Source organism: Xenopus laevis, chromosome 8S, assembly GCF_017654675.1.
Source record: "Xenopus laevis strain J_2021 chromosome 8S, Xenopus_laevis_v10.1, whole genome shotgun sequence".
Classification (NCBI taxonomy): Eukaryota; Metazoa; Chordata; class Amphibia; order Anura; family Pipidae; genus Xenopus; species Xenopus laevis.
Genome location: NC_054386.1, coordinates 11,874,164 through 11,894,589, shown reverse-complemented (window position 1 = coordinate 11,894,589; position 20,426 = coordinate 11,874,164). Strand labels below are relative to the sequence as shown.

The 20,426-nt window shown below is 38.0% G+C and overlaps 1 protein-coding gene across 3 annotated transcripts in view; it reads left to right on the top strand.

Moving 5' to 3' along the window:
* Positions 1-7,569: 7,569 nt before the first annotated feature.
* Positions 7,570-20,426, top strand: part of ppp2r5c.S (serine/threonine-protein phosphatase 2A 56 kDa regulatory subunit gamma isoform-like) — a 58,154-nt gene continuing 45,297 nt past the window's right edge. For 2 of the 3 annotated variants that reach the window (XM_018232329.2, XM_018232332.2), the window contains exons 1-3: positions 7,570-7,620; positions 9,852-9,917; positions 18,294-18,453. In XM_018232329.2, the coding sequence (XP_018087818.1) occupies positions 7,585-7,620; positions 9,852-9,917; positions 18,294-18,453 (262 nt within the window). In that variant the 5' untranslated portion in view covers positions 7,570-7,584. The other variant, XM_018232330.2, reaches the window with a different exon arrangement.

Below are 20,426 nucleotides of genomic sequence, written 5' to 3'. Positions count from 1 at the left end.
CAGGCCTATGTGGCCTTGCCACATATCCGGGCCTGAGTATAGTAGTGTTTCTGAAGCAAACACACCAGTTGTACCAGTGCTGGGCAACACTACGGGGCCCATTTACTTTGCTCGAGTGAAGGAATAGAATAAAAAAAACTTTTTTTTTGGCTACTTCGACCTACGACTTCGAATCGAATGATTCGAACTAAAAATCTTTGAATATTCGACCATTCGATAGTCGAAGTACTGTCTCTTTAAAAAAAACTTCGACCCCCTACTTCGCCACCTAAAACCTACCGAAGTGCAATGTTAGCCTATGGGGAAGGTCCCCATAGGCTTCCTAACAATTTTTTGGTCGAAGAAAAATCGTTCGATCGATGCATTACATTCGCCGGACGAATATCGAGGGTTAATTAACCCTCGATATTCGACTGTATGTAAATCTGCCCCTACATGATATTTTCATTATTTTAAAACACTTTATTTTTTTTCTTATTACTGTTCCTTTAAATACATTGCAGTTGTGCATTTAAAATTGCACTTAACCCACTAGACTTGCAGTCATAAATATACCAGAATATCAAATACAGTTGTAAGGGTCCAAATGTTTTGTCTTCTATTGGCTGCTGCGATATCAGTGTGACAAAATGGAGGAAAAAAATAGTTTTAATAAATCACAAAAAAGTCAGACCAGAAAAAAATCTGACTTTAATAAATAACCCCTTAAAATATGTAATTGAATGCTTAGCTTGTAGCCAATATTGAGTCACTGGTTGTTTCAGTTTGTCCTGTTTAAGTCATTTTTGTGTGCACTGTGAATAATAAGATCCCAAGGGGTGGCCCTTATTTTTTAAAATGGCAGTTTTCTATTTATGATTACCCAATGGCACATATTACTAAAAAAGTACATTATTATGAAAATGATTTATTTACATGAAGCAGGTTTCCTCGTGAGGAAACTTCGGGCGACTTCGGAAAACGAATCGCTGTGTGTGCTTAGCGCCGACGATTTTTCATTCTAGCCAGCGCAAGAGTGAGGGAAGGCGTTCAGGGAGATTGGTCGCTGCAAAGACGAGGTGATTAGTCACCAGTCAACTAAATCTCCCTGAAACGCTCAGTGTGACCTTACCCTTAAACAATTACAGTGCTATTCAGGTGAATACCTGTATAGCAATTTAAAAGTTATTTATGCACTGCTGCCCATTTAAATCAGATTATGTTATCTTTGAGACAAGAACACATTTATAGGTTTAATTGAATAGTGAACTGACACTGTAATGATAAAAAATAAGGCACAGAAATCAGCTGATTAAATTATTAGTTCATCATTCAAACTTAGGCAGGGTATCAATACAGCTGCCTTAAATTAGATCTGACTGATATAGCTGGTTGTGCTATAATTTAAACATATGATAATTAAAAGCTTATTGCAATAAATAAAGTGACGTGTGATAATTGCATAGTGTTTTCCTTAAAAAAAGAAAGAAAGAAAGAAAGAAAGAAAGCTGCAATTGTTTTTTTGCATAGGAGACAAAAAAGAATATTGTGTAGATGCATTTCAGCTAAACAGTGACAAACTTCTTCATGCATTATTAAAGAGAAAAACATTCCAAGCAACTTTCACATCAGTCTCTAGAGAATAGATTCTGATGGGCATCTGGTGTATATAACCTTTCTGAATAACAGATGGCCTATAAGCCACACAAGTCACAGTCACATTATTACTAACAAAAAGCTAGCAGCATTAAAGGGAATATATACTGTAGTTGTAAATTGTATTTATACGGGGACACATTTTTTTTCCAACAGTGATTGCCTTATGTGTCTCCAGTACCATAAAGCCAATATCTTAGAACTAGGTAAGAAATGTGGCAAAGTTGTGGCTTACCATAGTAAAGACACTAGACAAGCGACAGAAATACTAAATATTAAATCAGTAACAAACAGCCCTACAAAGTAATGAGTTTTTTTTGGAAATATTATTCCAGTCTCTTATCAGGCAAACTCACCAGAGAAAAATAACAAAATCATGTGTATCCAATATAGACATGCCATCTCTGGCATGACAGAAAAGCATGGTGCTTTAAGGTTCAAAAACAGAGCAAGTATAAAATGCCAGACAAACATTTCAAGGGGAAACATAGTGCAAGAAATTTTAGAAAGTGATTATTATGGGGCAGATTTATCATGGGTCGAATATAAAGTTCTTGGAAGCTTGTAAAAACTCCCATAAACTCCCAAGAACTCGAAATTCAAATAACATTTTTCAATTTTTATGCTAGCGCAGAGAGCTCTTAAAGGGATCCTGTCATCGGAAAACATGTTTTTTTCAAAACGCATCAGTTAATAGTGCTACTCCAGCAGAATTCTGCACTGAAATCCATTTCTCAAAAGAGCAAACAGATTTTTGTTATATTCAATTTTGAAATCTGACATGGGGCTAGACATTTTGTCAATTTCCCAGCTGCCCCTGGTCATGTGACTTGTGCCTGCACTTTAGGAGAGAAATGCTTTCTGGCAGGCTGCTGTTTTTCCTTCTCAATGTAACTGAATGTGTCTCAGTGAGACATGGGTTTTTACTATTGAGTGTTGTTCTTAGATCTACCAGGCAGCTGTTATCTGTATCTGGTTGCCTTCCCATTGTTCTTTTGTTTGGCTGCTGGGGGGGAGGGGGTGATATCACTCTAACTTGCAGTACAGCAGTAAGGGCTAGTCCACACGGGGAGATAGCGACGCGTTTGCGGTCGCGGCGACAAAGCGCCGCGGCAGTCGTCGCGACCGGCGCAGGCGACAGTTTTGTATGGGCGCCTATGTAAAAACGCCTGTGCTAACCACACGAGGCGATGCGCTTTTCAACAGTCGCCTGAAAAAGCCTGGCGACGCTTTGTCGCCGCGACCGCAAACGCGTCGCTATCTCCCCGTGTGGAATAGCCCTAAAGAGTGATTGAAGTTTATCAGAGCACAAGTCAAATGACTTGGGGCAGCTGGGAAATTGACAATATGTCTAGCTCCATGTCTGATTTCAAAATTGAATTAAAAAAAATTTGCTCTTTAGAGAAATGGATTTCAGTGCAGAATTCTGCTGGAGCAGCACTATTAACTGATTCATTTTGGAATTTTTTTTTTTCCCATGACAGTATCCCTTTAATGTACCAGAAGAAGCATTTTTGCTGCCCCTGGTACCTAGTGGGGCGCTGCCGCCTGAGACGAGAGCCTCAACTTGCCTCATTGGCTAAGCGCCCCTGCTTAAATATATCCCCTTTCACAAACTCTCACATCTCCAAACTGAGCACCCGGTTATACTCACACCCTACAAAGCATGGATGGCAGTTCTTAAAAGTGTGTTGCCTAGTGCCACCACTCCTATCTCCCCACTTACCCCTAAGGGGAAACTCCTTTCTACTGCACTTCCAGAACATGGTAGGGTACAAAATATGGCCACAATGGTAAGTCCTTTAATATACATTAAGGGACATACTAAAGTAAGGAACTACCCTTCCCAGTCTCTCCCCTGGTTTTTTTACTTCCAATTGAGTCGAGCTTTAAGAACACAGTTCCACGGAAGGACCATACCACTTGTAACCTCTAATATAAAACTGAATGTTTAGGGCTGCCTCTGCAAAGAAGCTTATAACTACACTCTACTTGCTGCTTCTATCCACCATTAAGCCTCCATTTAACACAGTAGGCATAGCCTAGACATCCCAGAATTAGAATATGTTCTGGACCACTATCAGAAATTTCTGGGCCACATTCGGCAACATTTTGTGTATCCTCAACCCCCCCCCCACTGTAAAAAACATTGGTGCCAGGGCCCCCTACAAGTTGAAAATAATTGGTGCCAGGGCCCCCTACAAGTTTAAAAAACTTTTGGTGCCAGTGCCCCCTGAAAATTAAAAAATACATTGGTGGTCAGGGCCAGGGGATACCTACTGGGTTATTTGGTGGGCAGGGGGTTAAAAAAATAGCATTGGTGTTCAGTGGAACCCTGACACCCTAAGAAATAATTCCAAATTCATCATGTTAGTTGAGCAAAATACACTTTGCTGACACTTTATTTATTATTTAAATGTTGTTGTACAGCCAAGAACCACCACAATAAAAATCCCTTTAAACATGGGAGTGCTGGACACATTACCCTTCGGAAGTCAACGAAAATCAACTTCCGGCTTTCAACAACATCCGCAAGCTCAACGCTACTTTCATAGTCACCGCTTACTGTAACCTACACGCCAATAATGGTTCTCGCGAGAAATATGAACGTAAAGCCACTACTGTACTGTTTAAAGAACCAGTAACATCAAAAAATGTAATTGTTTTCAAGTAATAAAAATATAATGCAGTGTTGCCCTGCACTAGTAAAACTGGTGTGTTTACTTCAGAAACACTGCTGTTGTTTAAATAAATAAACTGCTGTGTAGCAATGGGGGCAGCCATTCAAAGAAGAAAAGGCTCAGGTTACACAGCAGATAAACTCTGTAGAACATAATGGTGTTATCTGTTATCCACTATTTAACCTGTACCATATAGTCTTTTTTTCAATTTACACCATGGCTGCACAGCAGCTTGTTTATATGAACTATAGTAGTGTTTCTGAAGCAAACACATCAGTTTTACCAGTGCAGGGCAACACTACATGATATTTTCATTACTTTAAAAACTTTAATTTTTTGGTGTTACTGTATGGTTGCCACCTGTTTGGTTTTGACCCGAACAGTTTGGTTTTGTAAGGTCTGTTCAGGTCTGAAATCTTGCTTTTCAACCTTATGAAACCCAAACAATAATCTGGCTAATACTGTAGATGAAAAGCATTTAAATACTAAGATACTCACCTTTCTTATTATTACTAGCGATGGGTGAATTTCTCCCGTTTCAATGAAAAAAATCGCAAATTTCCTGCGAAATTGTCGAAACAGCAAATAAATTCACGGGAAAATCGTGAAATCAGAAAGTTTCAACGAAAAAATCACGAAATTCTGAAATTTTCACGAAAAACTCGAGAAAATCTGACATTTTCACCAAAAATTGTAAAAATCAGACATTTTAACGAATAATCGCGAAAATCAGAAATTGACGAACGTGTCCAAGCTGACGCTGGCGTAAAAGTCAATGGGCGTTCGAATAGTGTTGACGTGCGATGATGCAAGTGACTTTTCGGATGAGCATCCAAAAAATTTTGCTGGCCGTGAAATGTGCAAATTTGCCGTGAATTTGTGCCAGGCAAATTTATTCGCTCATGACTAATTATTACAGATTATTATTGCAAATCAATCAAAAATAAGAATTTTTTTTCTCTAAATTAGCATTGTATTTCAGAGCTTTCTGGATAAATGATTCATGTATAATAGATCTCATACATGTAATTAAAGGATTGGGCTTAATCATCAAGCAGAATATAGATAGAGATAGGGTTAGGGTTGCCACCTTTTGCAACGGTGGAGACTGGGCAAGGGGGCGGGCTGTGATATCAGAGGGCTGTGACATAGGTGGGAGTGTCCATGATGTCAGGGGGTGTGGCTCTGATGCGGCAATTGGTCAATCGCCGTGTCAATCAGGGGAATCCTGCCCGGTTTTCCTTATTTGGAAGACATTGCAGGAAGTTTTGACCCTTGCAGCCCTTCAAAATATCGGGCTGTATGGGTCAGAACCAGACAGGTGGCAACTGTAGATAGGGTTGCCACCTATGTGGTTTTGGACTGGGCATAGGGTTGCCACCTGGCCAGTAAAAATTATGGTTGATCCCAATTTTATTAATAGGGAAAAAAGATAAATGTATAGGAAGGCTTGTATTTTTTTCCAGAAAAGGTGGCAACCCTAACTGGGCATCAACGCTTTAAAACATTGCGAAAACTGGATAGAAATCCAGCCAGTTGCATCTAAGTGATGCAATAACCTTGTCCTGGTGTCATAACTCCACAAACATCATTCTGCCCACCTCTGATGTCATCATGCCTGTTCCTACATCACTGCCCCACCCCCAATGTTATCTGCCCTGCTACCCATGTTCGGGTTAAGCCATCAGCAAAGGTGGCAACCCTACTGTTCCTTTAAAGGACCAGTAACATAAAAAAAATTATTTGTACATAACCAAAAAAAAACACCAAGACGCATTTAACTTTAAATTAGCAAAGTCTTTATTAAGAAACAACTTACCGATACGCCGCTTGTGCTCCTCTTCAGAAAAGGCGACGATCCATCGTTCGGTGCTAGATTTCTCCTCCCTGGCTATCTCCTATAGAAGGCAGTGGGAGAAATCGAGTGTTGCGCGATAGATCGTCGCCCTGATGCCTTTTCCGAAGAGGAGTGCAAGCGGCGTATCGATAAGTTATTCATACCTCCCAACTGTCCCGTTTTGAGCCGGACAATCCCGCTTTTGACAGCTCAACCCACTGTCCTGTATTTGTACTGATAAGTTCTGAGATTCATTTTGATCTGCTGCACTGAACAGCCAGAAACAGATACAAAGTTTCTAACTTAATTGGATAGAATAGATACTTAACATACTTTTGTAACAGTTTGATAAGATAAGAACGAAGACTCATAGCTTAAAGGGCAGTTCACCTTCATTTGCAAAACTGTAATAATAACACATAAAAACCATAGAAATTTGTTTAAACTTTCATAACCTGCCAAATTACGTAAAATTGACATGGTAATTAGGGGGTGTGGCCACAAAAGTGAGTGTGGCCAAAAATGTAGCCACCCCACGCGCACCAAATCTTTTCGTCCCTCTTTCTGTTTCCTAAATGTTGGGAGATATGCTAAATAAAGACTTTGCAAATGTAAAGGTAAATGTCAATCTTATACAGTTTTCCCAGCACGTCCCTTAACTAGGGATGGGCGAATTTTTTCTCATGTTTCACCACAGAAATGACGCCCATAGACTTGTTTGGTGTTGTGCGTCAAAAAAAAGAAGACGCGCGTCAAAAAAATGTTGCCGTCCGTTACATTTTTTTTGACACTCATTGACTTTGATGGGTGTCTGCGACATTTCGCCGGCGGCGAATTTTTGGCAAAACAAAACGGGTCAAATTCACCCATCCCTACCCTTAACTTCTTATCTAGTGGGCTCACCTTCTTAGTTAGGTCACACCGTAAAGGCCAAATATTCGACATTTCACATAGTATGAAGGAGGCCACAAACATCCGCAGGACTGTGCTGCAACTTTTTATTCCAAATGCCACAATATATTCCGAATCGACAAGGACCTTTTTTCAAAAGGACCCTTTTTTGAAAAACGGTCCTTGTCGACTCGAAACATGTGGAATTTGAAATAAAAAGTTGCAGCACAGTCCTGCGGATGTTTGTGGCCTCCTTCATACTATGTGAATTAAAGGTAAATGTGTCTTGGTGTTTTTTTCTCGTTATGTACAAATACATTTTTTAAAAAAAAATTTAATTTAATTTTTTTTTAATGTTACTGGTCCTTTAAGAAGATCGATTAGACAGATACACTATAAGTGACGTACAGCAAAGCCGTGTACATGACAGGATGAGTTAGAGCACGTGACAGGAGAAAGCCAATTGTAGATGAATATGGGCGGACACGGCGTACTGTGGGTGGAGGGCTATGTGAGTGAGCGCTGACGTTAACGCACGTGATGCAGGGCAGCCAATGGGAGAAGGCGTGGCCGGAGGTGAGGCGCTGCGGCAGCAGCCTGGGAAAAAAAGTGGGGGGGAAGAGCGAGATTGAGACGGAGAAACCAGTGAGGCGGCGGGGGAGGGGTGCGTGAGTGTCACCGGAGTACCACAGCCACCGGAAAGAGGAGGAGGCGCACGGAAAGCCGCCGCAATGCCTAATAAAAACAAGAAAGATAAAGTGAGTAGATGTTAGCGCTTCCGGTGTACCTGTAGCAGTGTTCCGTGCTGCACCCGCCGCTGTTCACTTCTAGCCCGTAGTTTTGAAGTGAGACAGGAAGAGCACCCGGGTAAGCGAGTTAATTGTCAAAGCGGAAAGTCCGGTTGTGGTAAGATGGGGCAGGCTCTGAAGTTTAGCGGGTTCCCTAGGCCTTCCTTGTTAGTGGCAGAAGTTCCGGGGAAGTGTAAGTCATCTGAAGGATGCTGAATTGTACACTTATTCACTCGTATCCCTATGCCAGGGAGGTATCAAGACGCACAAAGTCGCCTCAGGTGTTGCACCAGCAGCTTTAGAGTTCAGTCTAACATTAGCCTTGTGTATTGTGTAACCCGGGAAGGACACTTGGCTCTAATGGGAGAAGCTTTACAGCAGCCATGCGAGGGTCATTGGAAGCTTCTGACAGACGCCTTTTATATGTGCCTTCTAATCCTCTATAGTCTATATATACAGGCTGCTGATCCTTCCAACCTACCCTTGTCTCAGTGCCCTAAAGCTTTATGTGCAAAAAGAGTAATTCTATTATAGTAGAGATTTACCTGTTTTTGTATTTTTTTTTATCTCTCAGCAGGGTAGGCATTTAGAAATGAAATACAGACTTATTAGTGTTTGGCAACACTCAAGTAATTGGTTATACATACTTGGAAAGAGTACTTTCATATGTTATACGTTTTATGTTCTTATTGTAGGAAATTAATAAACATATTTTTCTGTAGATGGCTATTTATTGCGCTGATTTCAATTTATACTGACCACCAGGCCCGGACTGGCAATCTGTGGGTTCTGGCAACTGCCAGAGGGGCTGCTATAAGGTCCCATAGAAAGTCACTATTTAGTGGGCTGGTGGGGGTTGTTTGGGCCTCTGTGTGGGCTGATTGGGCCCCTGTGTAAATGAAATGGCTAATTCTCAGTCCGGACCTGCTGACCACTATATTGTCTTGATACAAATGAAAACTGCGCTGGTGGTAATTCTCATATAACATCTGTTTGTTCGATTTTTCAGACGTATTCCGTTTTTTTTTTTGTTATTCAAAAAAAAAAAAAAAAAAATCCCAGTTTGCTGTCATGTAGTTTGAGATTTACTGTGGCCAAATCAAAACCTGGCAAACCTAGAATTAACCAATGAGGCAATAGCATCTAGTTTGCCAGGTTTTGATTTGTCCACAGTGAATCTCAAATTATATGACCGCAAACTGGGATTTTTTTTTTGAATAAGAACAAAAAACAGAAAACGCATGAAAAACGAACAAACAGATGTCGTATTAGAATTACCACCAGCGCAGTTTTCATTTGTATCAAGACAATATAGTGGTCAGTATAAATTGAAATCAGCGTAATAAATAGCCGTCTACAAAAGAATACGTTTATTAATTTCCTGCAATAAGATCTATCTATCTATCTATCTATCTATAATATACATTTGCATGTTTAATGCATTTCATTCTAATTTTAGAAAATGTTTTCTCAAATGTTTGTTTTCCCTCTTAACCTTTTTGATTCACTCATTCTGTGTACCTTTTATCATTTTTCACCATGAATCTTTACTACTGCTGAAGGTATTTTCCCAAAAAATGTTTTCTGATTTGGACATCAATAGCAAAAACAGAATTATATCCTGACACCAGAAAATAGACCTTTTTCCATATATCATAACATTGTGTTTGCATGTTAATTTTGCCATAAAAGTATTTACCCAATGCATGAACATTACCTATCTGGTCCTCCATGTTCCTGTGTGAGGGGGCTGCCATATTTGTGCAGCAGGAGTCCGTTAGCATTAGAAACTCTAACTGATAGGTTAAGAAAGGACAGTCAGGTTGGCAAAACAGCCAGGTTTAGGAACTTAAAGTAACAATTCATTACAAATGCAGTCCTATCAGCGAAAAGCGGTCAGCATGACCTATAGGGAATTTGTAATGTACATTAATATTTTAAAAAGTACTTTTTTAGTGTTAGTATCACTTTAACATAATCATTTAATTTATCTGAAACTTTATATCATATATATTTCAGGAACCTCCAAAAGCTGGTAAAAGTGTAAAAAGTGGAAAAGAAGGCCAAGATAATCCTGAGCATGAAGTAAGTTAATAGGTGCACAAATGAATTGCTTGCTTGATTTGTTGAGGGGAGTATCAAACGCTTAGGGTGGACTCCAAGAGCATTTTCATCTGATTGACGCCCACCTACAAAACGCACAAAACGACGGAGTCACACGCGTCAAGATATAATTGGACTGAATGAAAGTCGGAGGTAACAACTACACAGTCCGACTGGCAGATGCAAACGCTTCTTTCTGCGTCCACATCCGACAGTTGCGTTGGATGTAATGTAGTTTTTACCTGCGACGTTTCATTCAGTCCAATTAGAATCTTGACGACTGTTTCTCTATCCTCGTGCATTTTGTCAGCGGGCGTAGATTTGCCGAAAAATGCTTGTGGAGTTCTAGCCTTAGTTGATGTAGATGCAAATGATCTTTTTTCTTATGTGTTTTTTTTCTTTTGTTTGCAGTCCAACATTTAACCTGTGATGTTGTTAAAGGAACAGTAACACCAAAAAATTAAAGTGTTTTTAAACAATTAAAATGTAACATATAGATGCTGTTTAACAGTGAGAGCAGCTATTTAGCCTAAGGGCACCGATACACAAGGAGATTAGTTGCCCTTTAATTAAAGGGGATGTAAAGGCAAAACAATAAAATCCCATTTTTACTTTCTTTAATGAAAAAGAAACCTATCTCCAATATACTTTAATAAAAAACCTGACTGTATGCAGTGAAATTCCCCCTTAGTTTTACTTGCTCTCAAAGCTGCGTATAGGAAACTTCAAAAAAAAGAAAAAAAACTATTAACAGTGGAAAACTGTCACACCAAAAGTAGATTATAGGATTGGTATAATTTTAAAAGAAAAACTTAGTGCTCTCCCTCCAAAAAAGTGCCGCTTTCCTCGCCCTTCTCTCAACTGTTACAACTGGGTACTTGACTTAAGTCTTCCTTTCTGTTCCAAGGCTGCAGTGTACTTTCAGCCTTCACTCTGAGCAGGGGAGGAGTTGTGAGTCACTGATAGACTGTAAATAAATTTTATATCAGTACTTAAGCTTATTGTAGCTGCCTGACAGTGCTGTGACAGCCAAAAGAAGGATCAGCCTTGGGAAATAAACCATGGACAGTCAAGACATCTAGTGGTAACACTAATTAAGTACTCCGGGATGATTTCTATCTTTTATACTGTTTATATATTTATGTTGTGCAGTGTATTGTGGCAAAACAATACAAAAAAATAAAAAAAAGTTGCTACACATTCTATGTAGCATTTCCTTTAACTTCAGTACACTCATCCTAAGCAATAAATCAACCTTCATTGGATTATGCTGTTGGCTGACATTTATCAGGTTTCTAGTAAAATGGTCAGTGTTACTTAAAAATGTTAAGGCTGTCTAAAGGCCCCGCAAATACTTTGTGATATAAGTGGTCAGGAAAGTAGACTTTCTAATTTCTTTAAGGGTCTGGGCACATGGGCAGATTCGCCAGGCGACAAATCTCCTTCGTGGCGACTAATCTCCCCGATCTGCCTTCCCCGGCTAAAATTAAAATCACCGGGGGGCAGGCACTCTGAGTGCTTCGTTTTCCGAAGCTGCCCAAAGTTTCCTCGTGAGGCAATTACTGCCGAGTTCAGAAAACGAATCGATCAGAGTGCCTGCCCCCAGTTGATTTTCATTTTAGCCAGCGGAAGGCAGATCGGGGAAATTAGTCGCCACGAAGAAGAGATTTTTCGCATGGATGTCCAAATTATGGAAATACCTGGATAAAGAGGTTTCATATCATATGCGTATCAGTAGAAAAATTTATTATTTCTGTGTGTTTACTTACATTTTTTAACCAGCTTTTAATCAGCTTTAAATGATCTTCGAAAAATTTAAATGTTAACTCAAGGCCCAGGATCCACATTCAGCCTTTTTTTTTTTTTTTTTTTAAATAATTTATAGGAAGCTTTTTTTAAGCCATTACTGTTCCCCGGCTGCAATACTTCGTTGCTTATAAAATTTGGATATATAGGTGATGGCCATCCTGTAATGCCTGGCTTTGTGAAAAAGGCATCCTGTATCTGTACTACCCTTTAAAACGCTTCTGTTGAAGAAATGACGGTAATTAATTCATACCAGTCAATCTTGTATGGCAAGTTTGTGGTTACTTTCAACTCTTCTGATAAAAGGTGTTGGCAGACCTGGGAGGGTTCAGCCAATATTGTCTAGATAGAAAAGCAAGCCTTACTATCCCCCCGGCTGCAAGTCTGACATTAAGGGGCCAGTTTATTATGCTGCGTAAAACAAAATTCACAGAAAATAACTTACATGGTTAAATTGGGTTAAAAAAAAAGGACTAAAATCCATCAAGTTCAACCCCAAAACACTCATTATTTTTTTTTGATGTTACTGTTCCTTTAAAGGACCAGTAACATACATTTTTTTAATTAAAAAAATTAGTGTAGAACGAAAAAAAAACATAGGCATATTAAACTTTTATATATTTATACCTTTATTAAGAAATAACTTACCAAAACTCCACTTGTGCTGCTCTTCAGAAAAGGCGATCTGACAATCCATCGTGCGGCGCTCGATTTGTCCACCCTGCTTTCCTTATAGGAGATAGCCAGGGAGGAAAGTTGAGCGCCGCATGATGGATCCTCGCCGTGTTGCCTTTTCTGACATATAGCCTTTTTTTAATTTCGACCATTGCTACACAGCAGATTGTTTATATGAACTATAGTAGTGTTACTGAAACAAACAAATCAGTTTTAGCAGTGCAGGGCAACACTACACAATATTTTCATTACTTTAAAACGCTTTCATTTTTTTGTTGTTACTGTTCCTTTAAGGACTGGAGCCCAAAACTGCCCAGGGACCTAGAAAGAGGCAACATTATTTTTTTTTCATCCCTTTAGTTAATGACATTTTTTATGCAAGCCATTGCTTTATTTGCTTTAGTAGCCACTGAATGACACTGCCTGGAATTAAAACAACTTATCTACAAAAAAAAACGTAGATCCTTCTCAGTTAACGACAACCCAACACACTGCCATTTAGTGCATAACTTGCATTTATATTATTTCTGCCAAAGTGCATAACCTTGCATTTATCAACATTAAACTCAGTTTCCAGTTTGCTGCCCAGTTTTCCAATTTAGTCAAATCACTCTGCAAACTGGCAGCATCCTGCATGGAACAAAATTAGTATCATCAGCAAAAATAGAAACATTCTTTCCAATGCCCGCCCCCAGGTCTTTAATAAACAAGTTGAAAAGCAAAGACCTAAGTAGAGAGCACTGCAATACTCCACTAACACTGGTCCAATCAGAAAATATTCCATTTACCACCACTCTTTGTAATCTATATTTTAGCCAGTTTTCTATCCAAGTACATATACTACGTTCCAGGCCGACATTCCTTAATTTAACTAGAGTCGAGGTCCTTGCTCACCTTCTCATAAAAAAAAAAATTTAATTAGTCTGGCAAGATCTATTATGCATTAAACCATTCTGGTACAATTGTATCCTTATTTTCAATGAATTCAAGTATATTATTTTTTAATATCCCTTTGAAAATCTTTCCTACCACTGAAGTCAGACTAACTGGCCTATAGTTTTGAGGCTGAGAATGGGATCCCTTTTTGAATAGCGGTGCCACATTAGCAATTCGCAAGTCTCTCTGCACCATGCCAGACCACAATGAATCATGTTATTTTACACTGCTTCAGACCTTTGTAAGCAATTTCTGGTGCAAGTTGCTCCAAGAAAAAGTGTGTAAAAAAGATTTCACAATGTGTGTTGTATTAGTCAGCCGGTTTTTACACCACATAATAAATCTTCCCCTAAATCTCTTGCAGAAGGAATATGCCCAAGAAAAAAAAAACCTTATACTGAAAGGGGAAAGCACATTTAAAAGGAATCTAGTGAACTATATTAATACAATTATATATAGGGAAATATTGCTCATTACCGCAGGGAATGTGCTAAGCCTTTATTGGACCCTATACATTAGGGCTGATTAATGATCAAAGATTCCAAATTGCACCAGTGCAATTACTCATAGCAGTCAGAAATCAGTATTTAGTGCATATTCTTCAATAACTAAAAACTGTATACAAACTTGTTGCCAGTTGTTATGATTTTAATTATTAAATGAGAGAAAGTGACCCAGTTGTCTTGTGGGGAAAATACTTTGTAAGTTGAGACAAAAGTAAAGTGAAAGTTAAACTACTGGATCTCTGGGCAGTCATTCTAAAGGTCCCCATAGACGCAAAGATTTTTCTTTGGTGGACGACGGATTTCAGCGAAATCTGACCAATCCGTCAAATTAACGTGAAGTTAGTGGCAATCGAACGATCGATTTTTCGTTCGACATCTGTCAGAAAATTGATCGGCCAGGTTAAAAAAATGTTATCGGTCCCAGTGCAATCTATCTATGTTTGCAAGGCCAAGCAGGCAGCTACCCTCCGTTTTCCTGGCAATATCACCTGAAATGGTCTTTTTAGTTGGTGGACAAATTGTAAATTTAAATGATCTTTTCGAGATAATCGTGGTCTTGCAATAATGAAAAGATCTTTTTAAAAATCTTTACATCTATGGCCAGTTTAAGACAGAATCCCAGGTCCTTCATTGCATGAGTCTACATTTAAAGGTAACGTCTGTGAATGCAAAAGCACCAGGATAAACTTATGGGTAAAATTCACATGGAATGTTGACTGTGTGATTACTTTCAGTCAGACTGAGAGCAATAGGATGGAATGACAAGTTTGGCAAAAGCTGATCCTAGGGTTGCCATTTTGCCAACAGGCATGACTTGGGGCAGCTGGGAAATTGACAATATGTCTAGCCCCATGTCAGATTTCAAAATTGAATATAAAAAAAATCTGTTTGCTCTTTTGAGAAATGGATTTCAGTGCAGAATTCTGCTGGAGCAGCACTATTAACTGATTCATTTTGAAAAAATTTTTTTTTCCCATGACAGTATCCCTTTAAAGACCCTTTTGCTTTCATGCTGGTCACTGTACTGAGGGCAGCCTATAGTGTGATGGAATTATTATGCGTTTATGTACAAAGGGGGCTTTATTACATTAAGGGCTAGTCCACACGGGGAGATAGCGACGCGTTTGCGGTCGCGGCGACAAAGCGCCGCGACAGTCGCCGCGACCGGCGCAGGCGACAGTTTTGTATGGGCGCCTATGTAAAAACGCCTGTGCTAACCACACGAGGCGATGCGCTTTTCAACAGTCGCCTGAAAAAGCCTGGCGAGGCATTTTCAGGCGACTGTTGAAAAGCGCATCGCCTCGTGTGGTTAGCACAGGCGTTTTTACATAGGCGCCCATACAAAACTGTCGCCTGCGCCGGTCGCGGCGACTGTCGCGGCGCTTTGTCGCCGCGACCGCAAACGCGTCGCTATCTCCCCGTGTGGAATAGCCCTTAGAGGTTAGTGTGTTTCAATCTACATGGCTACTATGCAGCTTCATGCATTCAGCAGTGTGCTGACACTATTTGAAAAGGTTGCTGTATGCTTGCATTGGTGAGTATGGGCACTGGTCTAAAAATAAATAGTGTTTTGGGGGGGAAAAGTCATCCCCAGACAAAGCAATGGCTTGTAAACTACTGGATTAGGTTTGTTTAATAATTCCCTGACATGGACAGTTACATTAAGACTTCTTGGGCCAAATCAGATGCTACACTAAATACCTATATTAAAAATTAAACATAGTTATTTCACTTGACATACCATCTATTTTTACTTGATACATTTTATTTTTTCCTTGACATGGTCCTGGCCAACACTTGTGTTTTGCCATATTTTTCTTTTGTTCAGTGTTTTGTGTTCAAAAAGTTTACCAGAAAAAGCTATGTGTGCAGGTAGTCCGCTAAATACCATTCAAGAATTAAATAAACTAATTTGGATTTTTTTGCCACAATATAGATTCATGCTGCTTATTTACCATCAAGTAAACAGTACTGTTTTATTATTATTATTATTATTATTATTTACAAAAGTAAAATCATTAGATCAATTAGATTTGTTTACTTAAAATTGAGCCTTACAGGACAAATGGATTCCGGATAGGGAATCCCATAGCTGTATATATAGATACAAATACCTTGCATTGTACAAATGTTGCTGAAAGTACAGAATAAGGTAACATTTTGCATAATTACTGTTCAGGCATTTTATTATGGATCCAGTCCTTTTAGAGGAAGCAATCCATAAACTGTAGGGTGTGCATCATATCTGGCAAACACATAATTAACTTTTCATTACATGCATCGTTTTAACGCACATTTGTATATACAAATGCAGCCTTTCTTGGCTATAAACTTTTTGTGTTTTGGCACAAGAGGAAATAGTAAAGGCACCCCTTTTGGATTCTGGTTTACAGATATATTAAAGTATTGCATTATCAGTCATGCTGGCCATATTTGTACCAATAATCTACAAAACTTTGGAATCGAAACTCCACTTTATTATATTGTTTTAAAGAGGACACATCCTTGATTTTTCACTTAGCCTAAAATTATTATACATTTAAAAAATTGGAGGGAGTACAGTTTTTAGCATACCTTTCTTTTCCTCATTTTTGTTCCTAGATGTCTTAACTGAATCAGGAGAGACACTGACTGTCATTATCATAACCTTGTGATGTCAGTGAGTGATGAACAGAACTGTGTAATAGCATGACACACTTGGTTTCCTAACAAGCTGTACTAGTTTCTCAAATATTGCATATCCCTATATTGATGTTTGGTAGCTGTAGGGTTGAGCTGAGTACTTCAGTATGCATACATCTCTGTATACATATTTGATAGTTGTTACAAATTAGTAAATTTGTAAGGAGAAACCCAAAGTTGTACCTGATGCATCACAAAGGTCTACTACATCTGAATTTAGCTGGTAAGCTGATAAAAGACTAGCGATATTACTCTATCCACTGTAAAATGCTATGTCATTGTCTTAGTGGGGATCTAAAATCTAAAAAATTAAATATTTGCATTTTTGGCCAGCTAATACCAGGTATTTGATTTAAAGGAACAGTAACACCAAAAAATTTAAGTGTTTTAAAGTAATGAAAATATCATGTAGTGTTGCCCTGCACTAGTAAAACGGATGTTTGCTTCAGAAACACTACTATAGTTCATATAAACAAGCTGCTGTGGAGCAATCGCAGAAACTGAAAAAAGGCTATATGGTACAGGTTAAATAGTGGATAACAGCATTAGACAGACAGAGCTTATTTGCTATTTGCTGTGTAACCTGAGCCTTTTCTCAGCCCAGCAGCTTATTTATATAAACAATAGTAGTGTTTGTTAAGCAAACACAGCAGTTTTACCAGTGCAGGGCAACACTGCATTATATTTTCATTACTTTAAAACACTTATTTTTTGACGTTACTGTTCCTTTAACAGTGTCCGTATCTCTAGGGTTGATTCAATCCATGAAATTCATAGATAGGGTCTCTGACATTCACGGCTGAAACTATCTTAAAACTGCTCAGAAACTGATGAAAATAGAAAATAAATGTACATTGCAAAAGTGCTCAGAGGATTACCCTAAGGGGGTTATTTATCCAAATCTCAATATTTTCTGCTACAAACTTCGATCAAATCAAAAAAATTTCATCCGATTTTCACAATTTTTTCGGAATTTTCACCCGGGGGTATTGCACGAAACCCAACGCACATCAAAAAATCATTGGGACTTCTCCCATTGACTTATATGCAACCTCGACAGGTCTGAGATGCCGGATTTTCTGATTCTGACTTTTCCATCCTCTGGGTTTAATAAAATTTGTGATTTTTTTAAAAGTCCGATTTTATTAAAAAAAAAATCAGATTTTTCATGATTTTTGCATTCGGAGTTTAGTAAATAACCCCCTTAGTGTGGTTACATTAATTAATTTTCTGAGTTTCTCACTGTAATTTTTTTAATGAATTCCATTCCTTCCTTTATGGCAGTGAGACCATAAAGTTGTAAAATTAAAGTTTGCCCTAACTTAAGTGCTCCTTCGTTTAGTAGTTTGGAGTAGAAAGACATCTTTATCCATTTTTTATTTTGATAAAATGTGTCCTTTCTAAAAAGAGATGATCAGGGTTCACTTTACTTGGAGGTACATTTTTGGTCTTGAAGTGCTTGTTTTTTGTTTCTTCAAAAGGAGATCAAACACAATGTCCGTAAAGAAAATGCTTTGTATCAGTTCTGCTTATACTGGTTTAAATAAATTATGGTATTTTCAGTTTGATGATCTATTTTAATTTGATATCTGGCAAATTACCCCTTTCTATGAATGCCTTATTTATCCAGATTGCTTGTGTTTGGGCAGCGACGCATGCAGACCAACAATTTCTCTCTGCACAATGTTTTCTGTTATAATTTGAATCAATTTGTACTTCTCTAATTTTAGTTTTCTTTTTTTTTTTGTTAAAGGTATCTAACAAAAAGTCCAACAGCACTCCCCCTCCAGCTCAGGTATCAAAAATAAAGGTGCCCACTCCACAGGCTGTTGTTAAGAAAGAGAAGCGGCAGAGTTCCTCAAGATTTAATGTGAGCAATAACAGAGAACTGCAGAAACTACTAGCTCTTAAAGGTATGCACTGATGGCTATATGTGTACTGTTCGAAAAAAGAAAAAAAGTTACTTTTCAATACATTTTCTTCTTGGCTTTTTTTAAAGTTTTCTCTTGACTTTTTTGTAAGAATGACTCAGACCTCTAATATTAAAGGGAAAATACCCCTCCTTATTGACAAGCTCATTCTGTAAGGTTTATTTTTTTTAAAAAAAAAAAACCAGAAACATTATGTGATCTGCCAAAAATAGATCTAAATATATTTTTATGCAGATATACCTAATCAGATATAGACAGGGGATATTCCCATCCCCATGCTGACATTATCATTTAACCCCCTCTCTTAAGATGGATATTTTGACTTTCCAGAGAATTTGTGTGCCACCTACCATTAAAGGGGTTGTTCACCTTCAAATTAACTTTTAGTATAACGTAGAGCGTGATATTCTGAGACAATATGCAATTGGTTTCCAGAATATCATGCTCTTATGTCATACTAAAAGATTTTTTTATTATTTTGCTTTTTTTTCCAGTTTGCAGTTGCCGTTTCAGAAATCTGGTTTCTAGTGTCCAAATTAGCCTAGCAACCATGGTCTGATTTGAATAAGATAATTCAGCCATTCGAGCTGAAAATACATAAATAGGTCAACAAATTACACATGTTGATGTTCTACAGATCTGTAATGTGTAACCTTTTTTTGTATTGTGTGTGTATATATGTATATATATATATATATATATATATATATATATATATATGTGTATATATGTATATATATATATATATATATGTGTATATGTGTGTATATATATATATATATATATATATATATATATATATATATATATATATATATATATATATATATATATATATATATATATATATATATATATATATATATATATATATATATATATATATTACAAAAAAAAAACCCTTCTCTTTTTTTCAGCTTCAATTGCTAACCCCGTGGCTGGACAGCAGCTTGTTTATAAAAACTATTGTAGACTCTAATAGTCTTTCTGAAGCAAGCTTAAGACTTTAACCAGTTTAGGGCAACAGTACATAATATTTAAATTACTTTAAAACCCTTTCATGTTGTTGGGTTACTGTTCTTTTAAAGGAACAGTATAACCCTCTTTTTAGCATCAGCAACTCGAGATTGTGCCAACTATACTTTACCACAGGGAAACCTCAATTTTATTTTTTACCTAATTTTACACACCATGTTTTGTGGTCTCACCAATAAAAAAAATTTCACAGATTTTACATTTTCCTGGACTTTTCGAATTTGTCAGGGTACCAGAAAAAAGGTGCAATGGGGTTTTTACTGTATCTTTAGATTTTCTTTATTTTTACTACCACACAGTAAACTTTGAGAATGAAACCACAGTCACATTCTTCTTCCTGGTCCAAATGAACAATATCAAATCAGCAGTCCACTGAGAAGCCTCTGCATAATGAGCTGCTTTTAACAAATAAACTCAAACCCCCCCCCCCCCCCGAAAAGAAGGTGAAAAATGAAACTTTACACTTAAAGGAGAAGTAAAGTCTAACTAAAGAAGTAGCTAGAAATGTTGTACATGATGTTTTGTGCTTTTGTACCAGCCCAAGGCAACCACAGCCCTTTAGCAGTAAAAAATTGTGTTTCCAAAGATGCCCCAGTAGCTCCCCATCTTCTTTTCTGCTGATTCACTGCACATGCTCTGTGCTGCTGTCACTTATATACAGTATAAATTTAATACACAATATACAGTAAACATAGAATAGAAATGTCACAATATAAGGCTAATTAGTAATTAATACAGATAATTACTAAGTGGCAGCACAGAAATCAGTGCAATTAGCATCCGAATTTAGCTGTGTAGCATCAGCTTATATTACAGACAACCCTCATTTTCTGCTGGATAATTAGTGACGACCCCTAAGCTTAGCTTCTCAACAGCTGCTCAGAGCCCACTGAGCATGTGAGTGTCACAGACACTTTCCA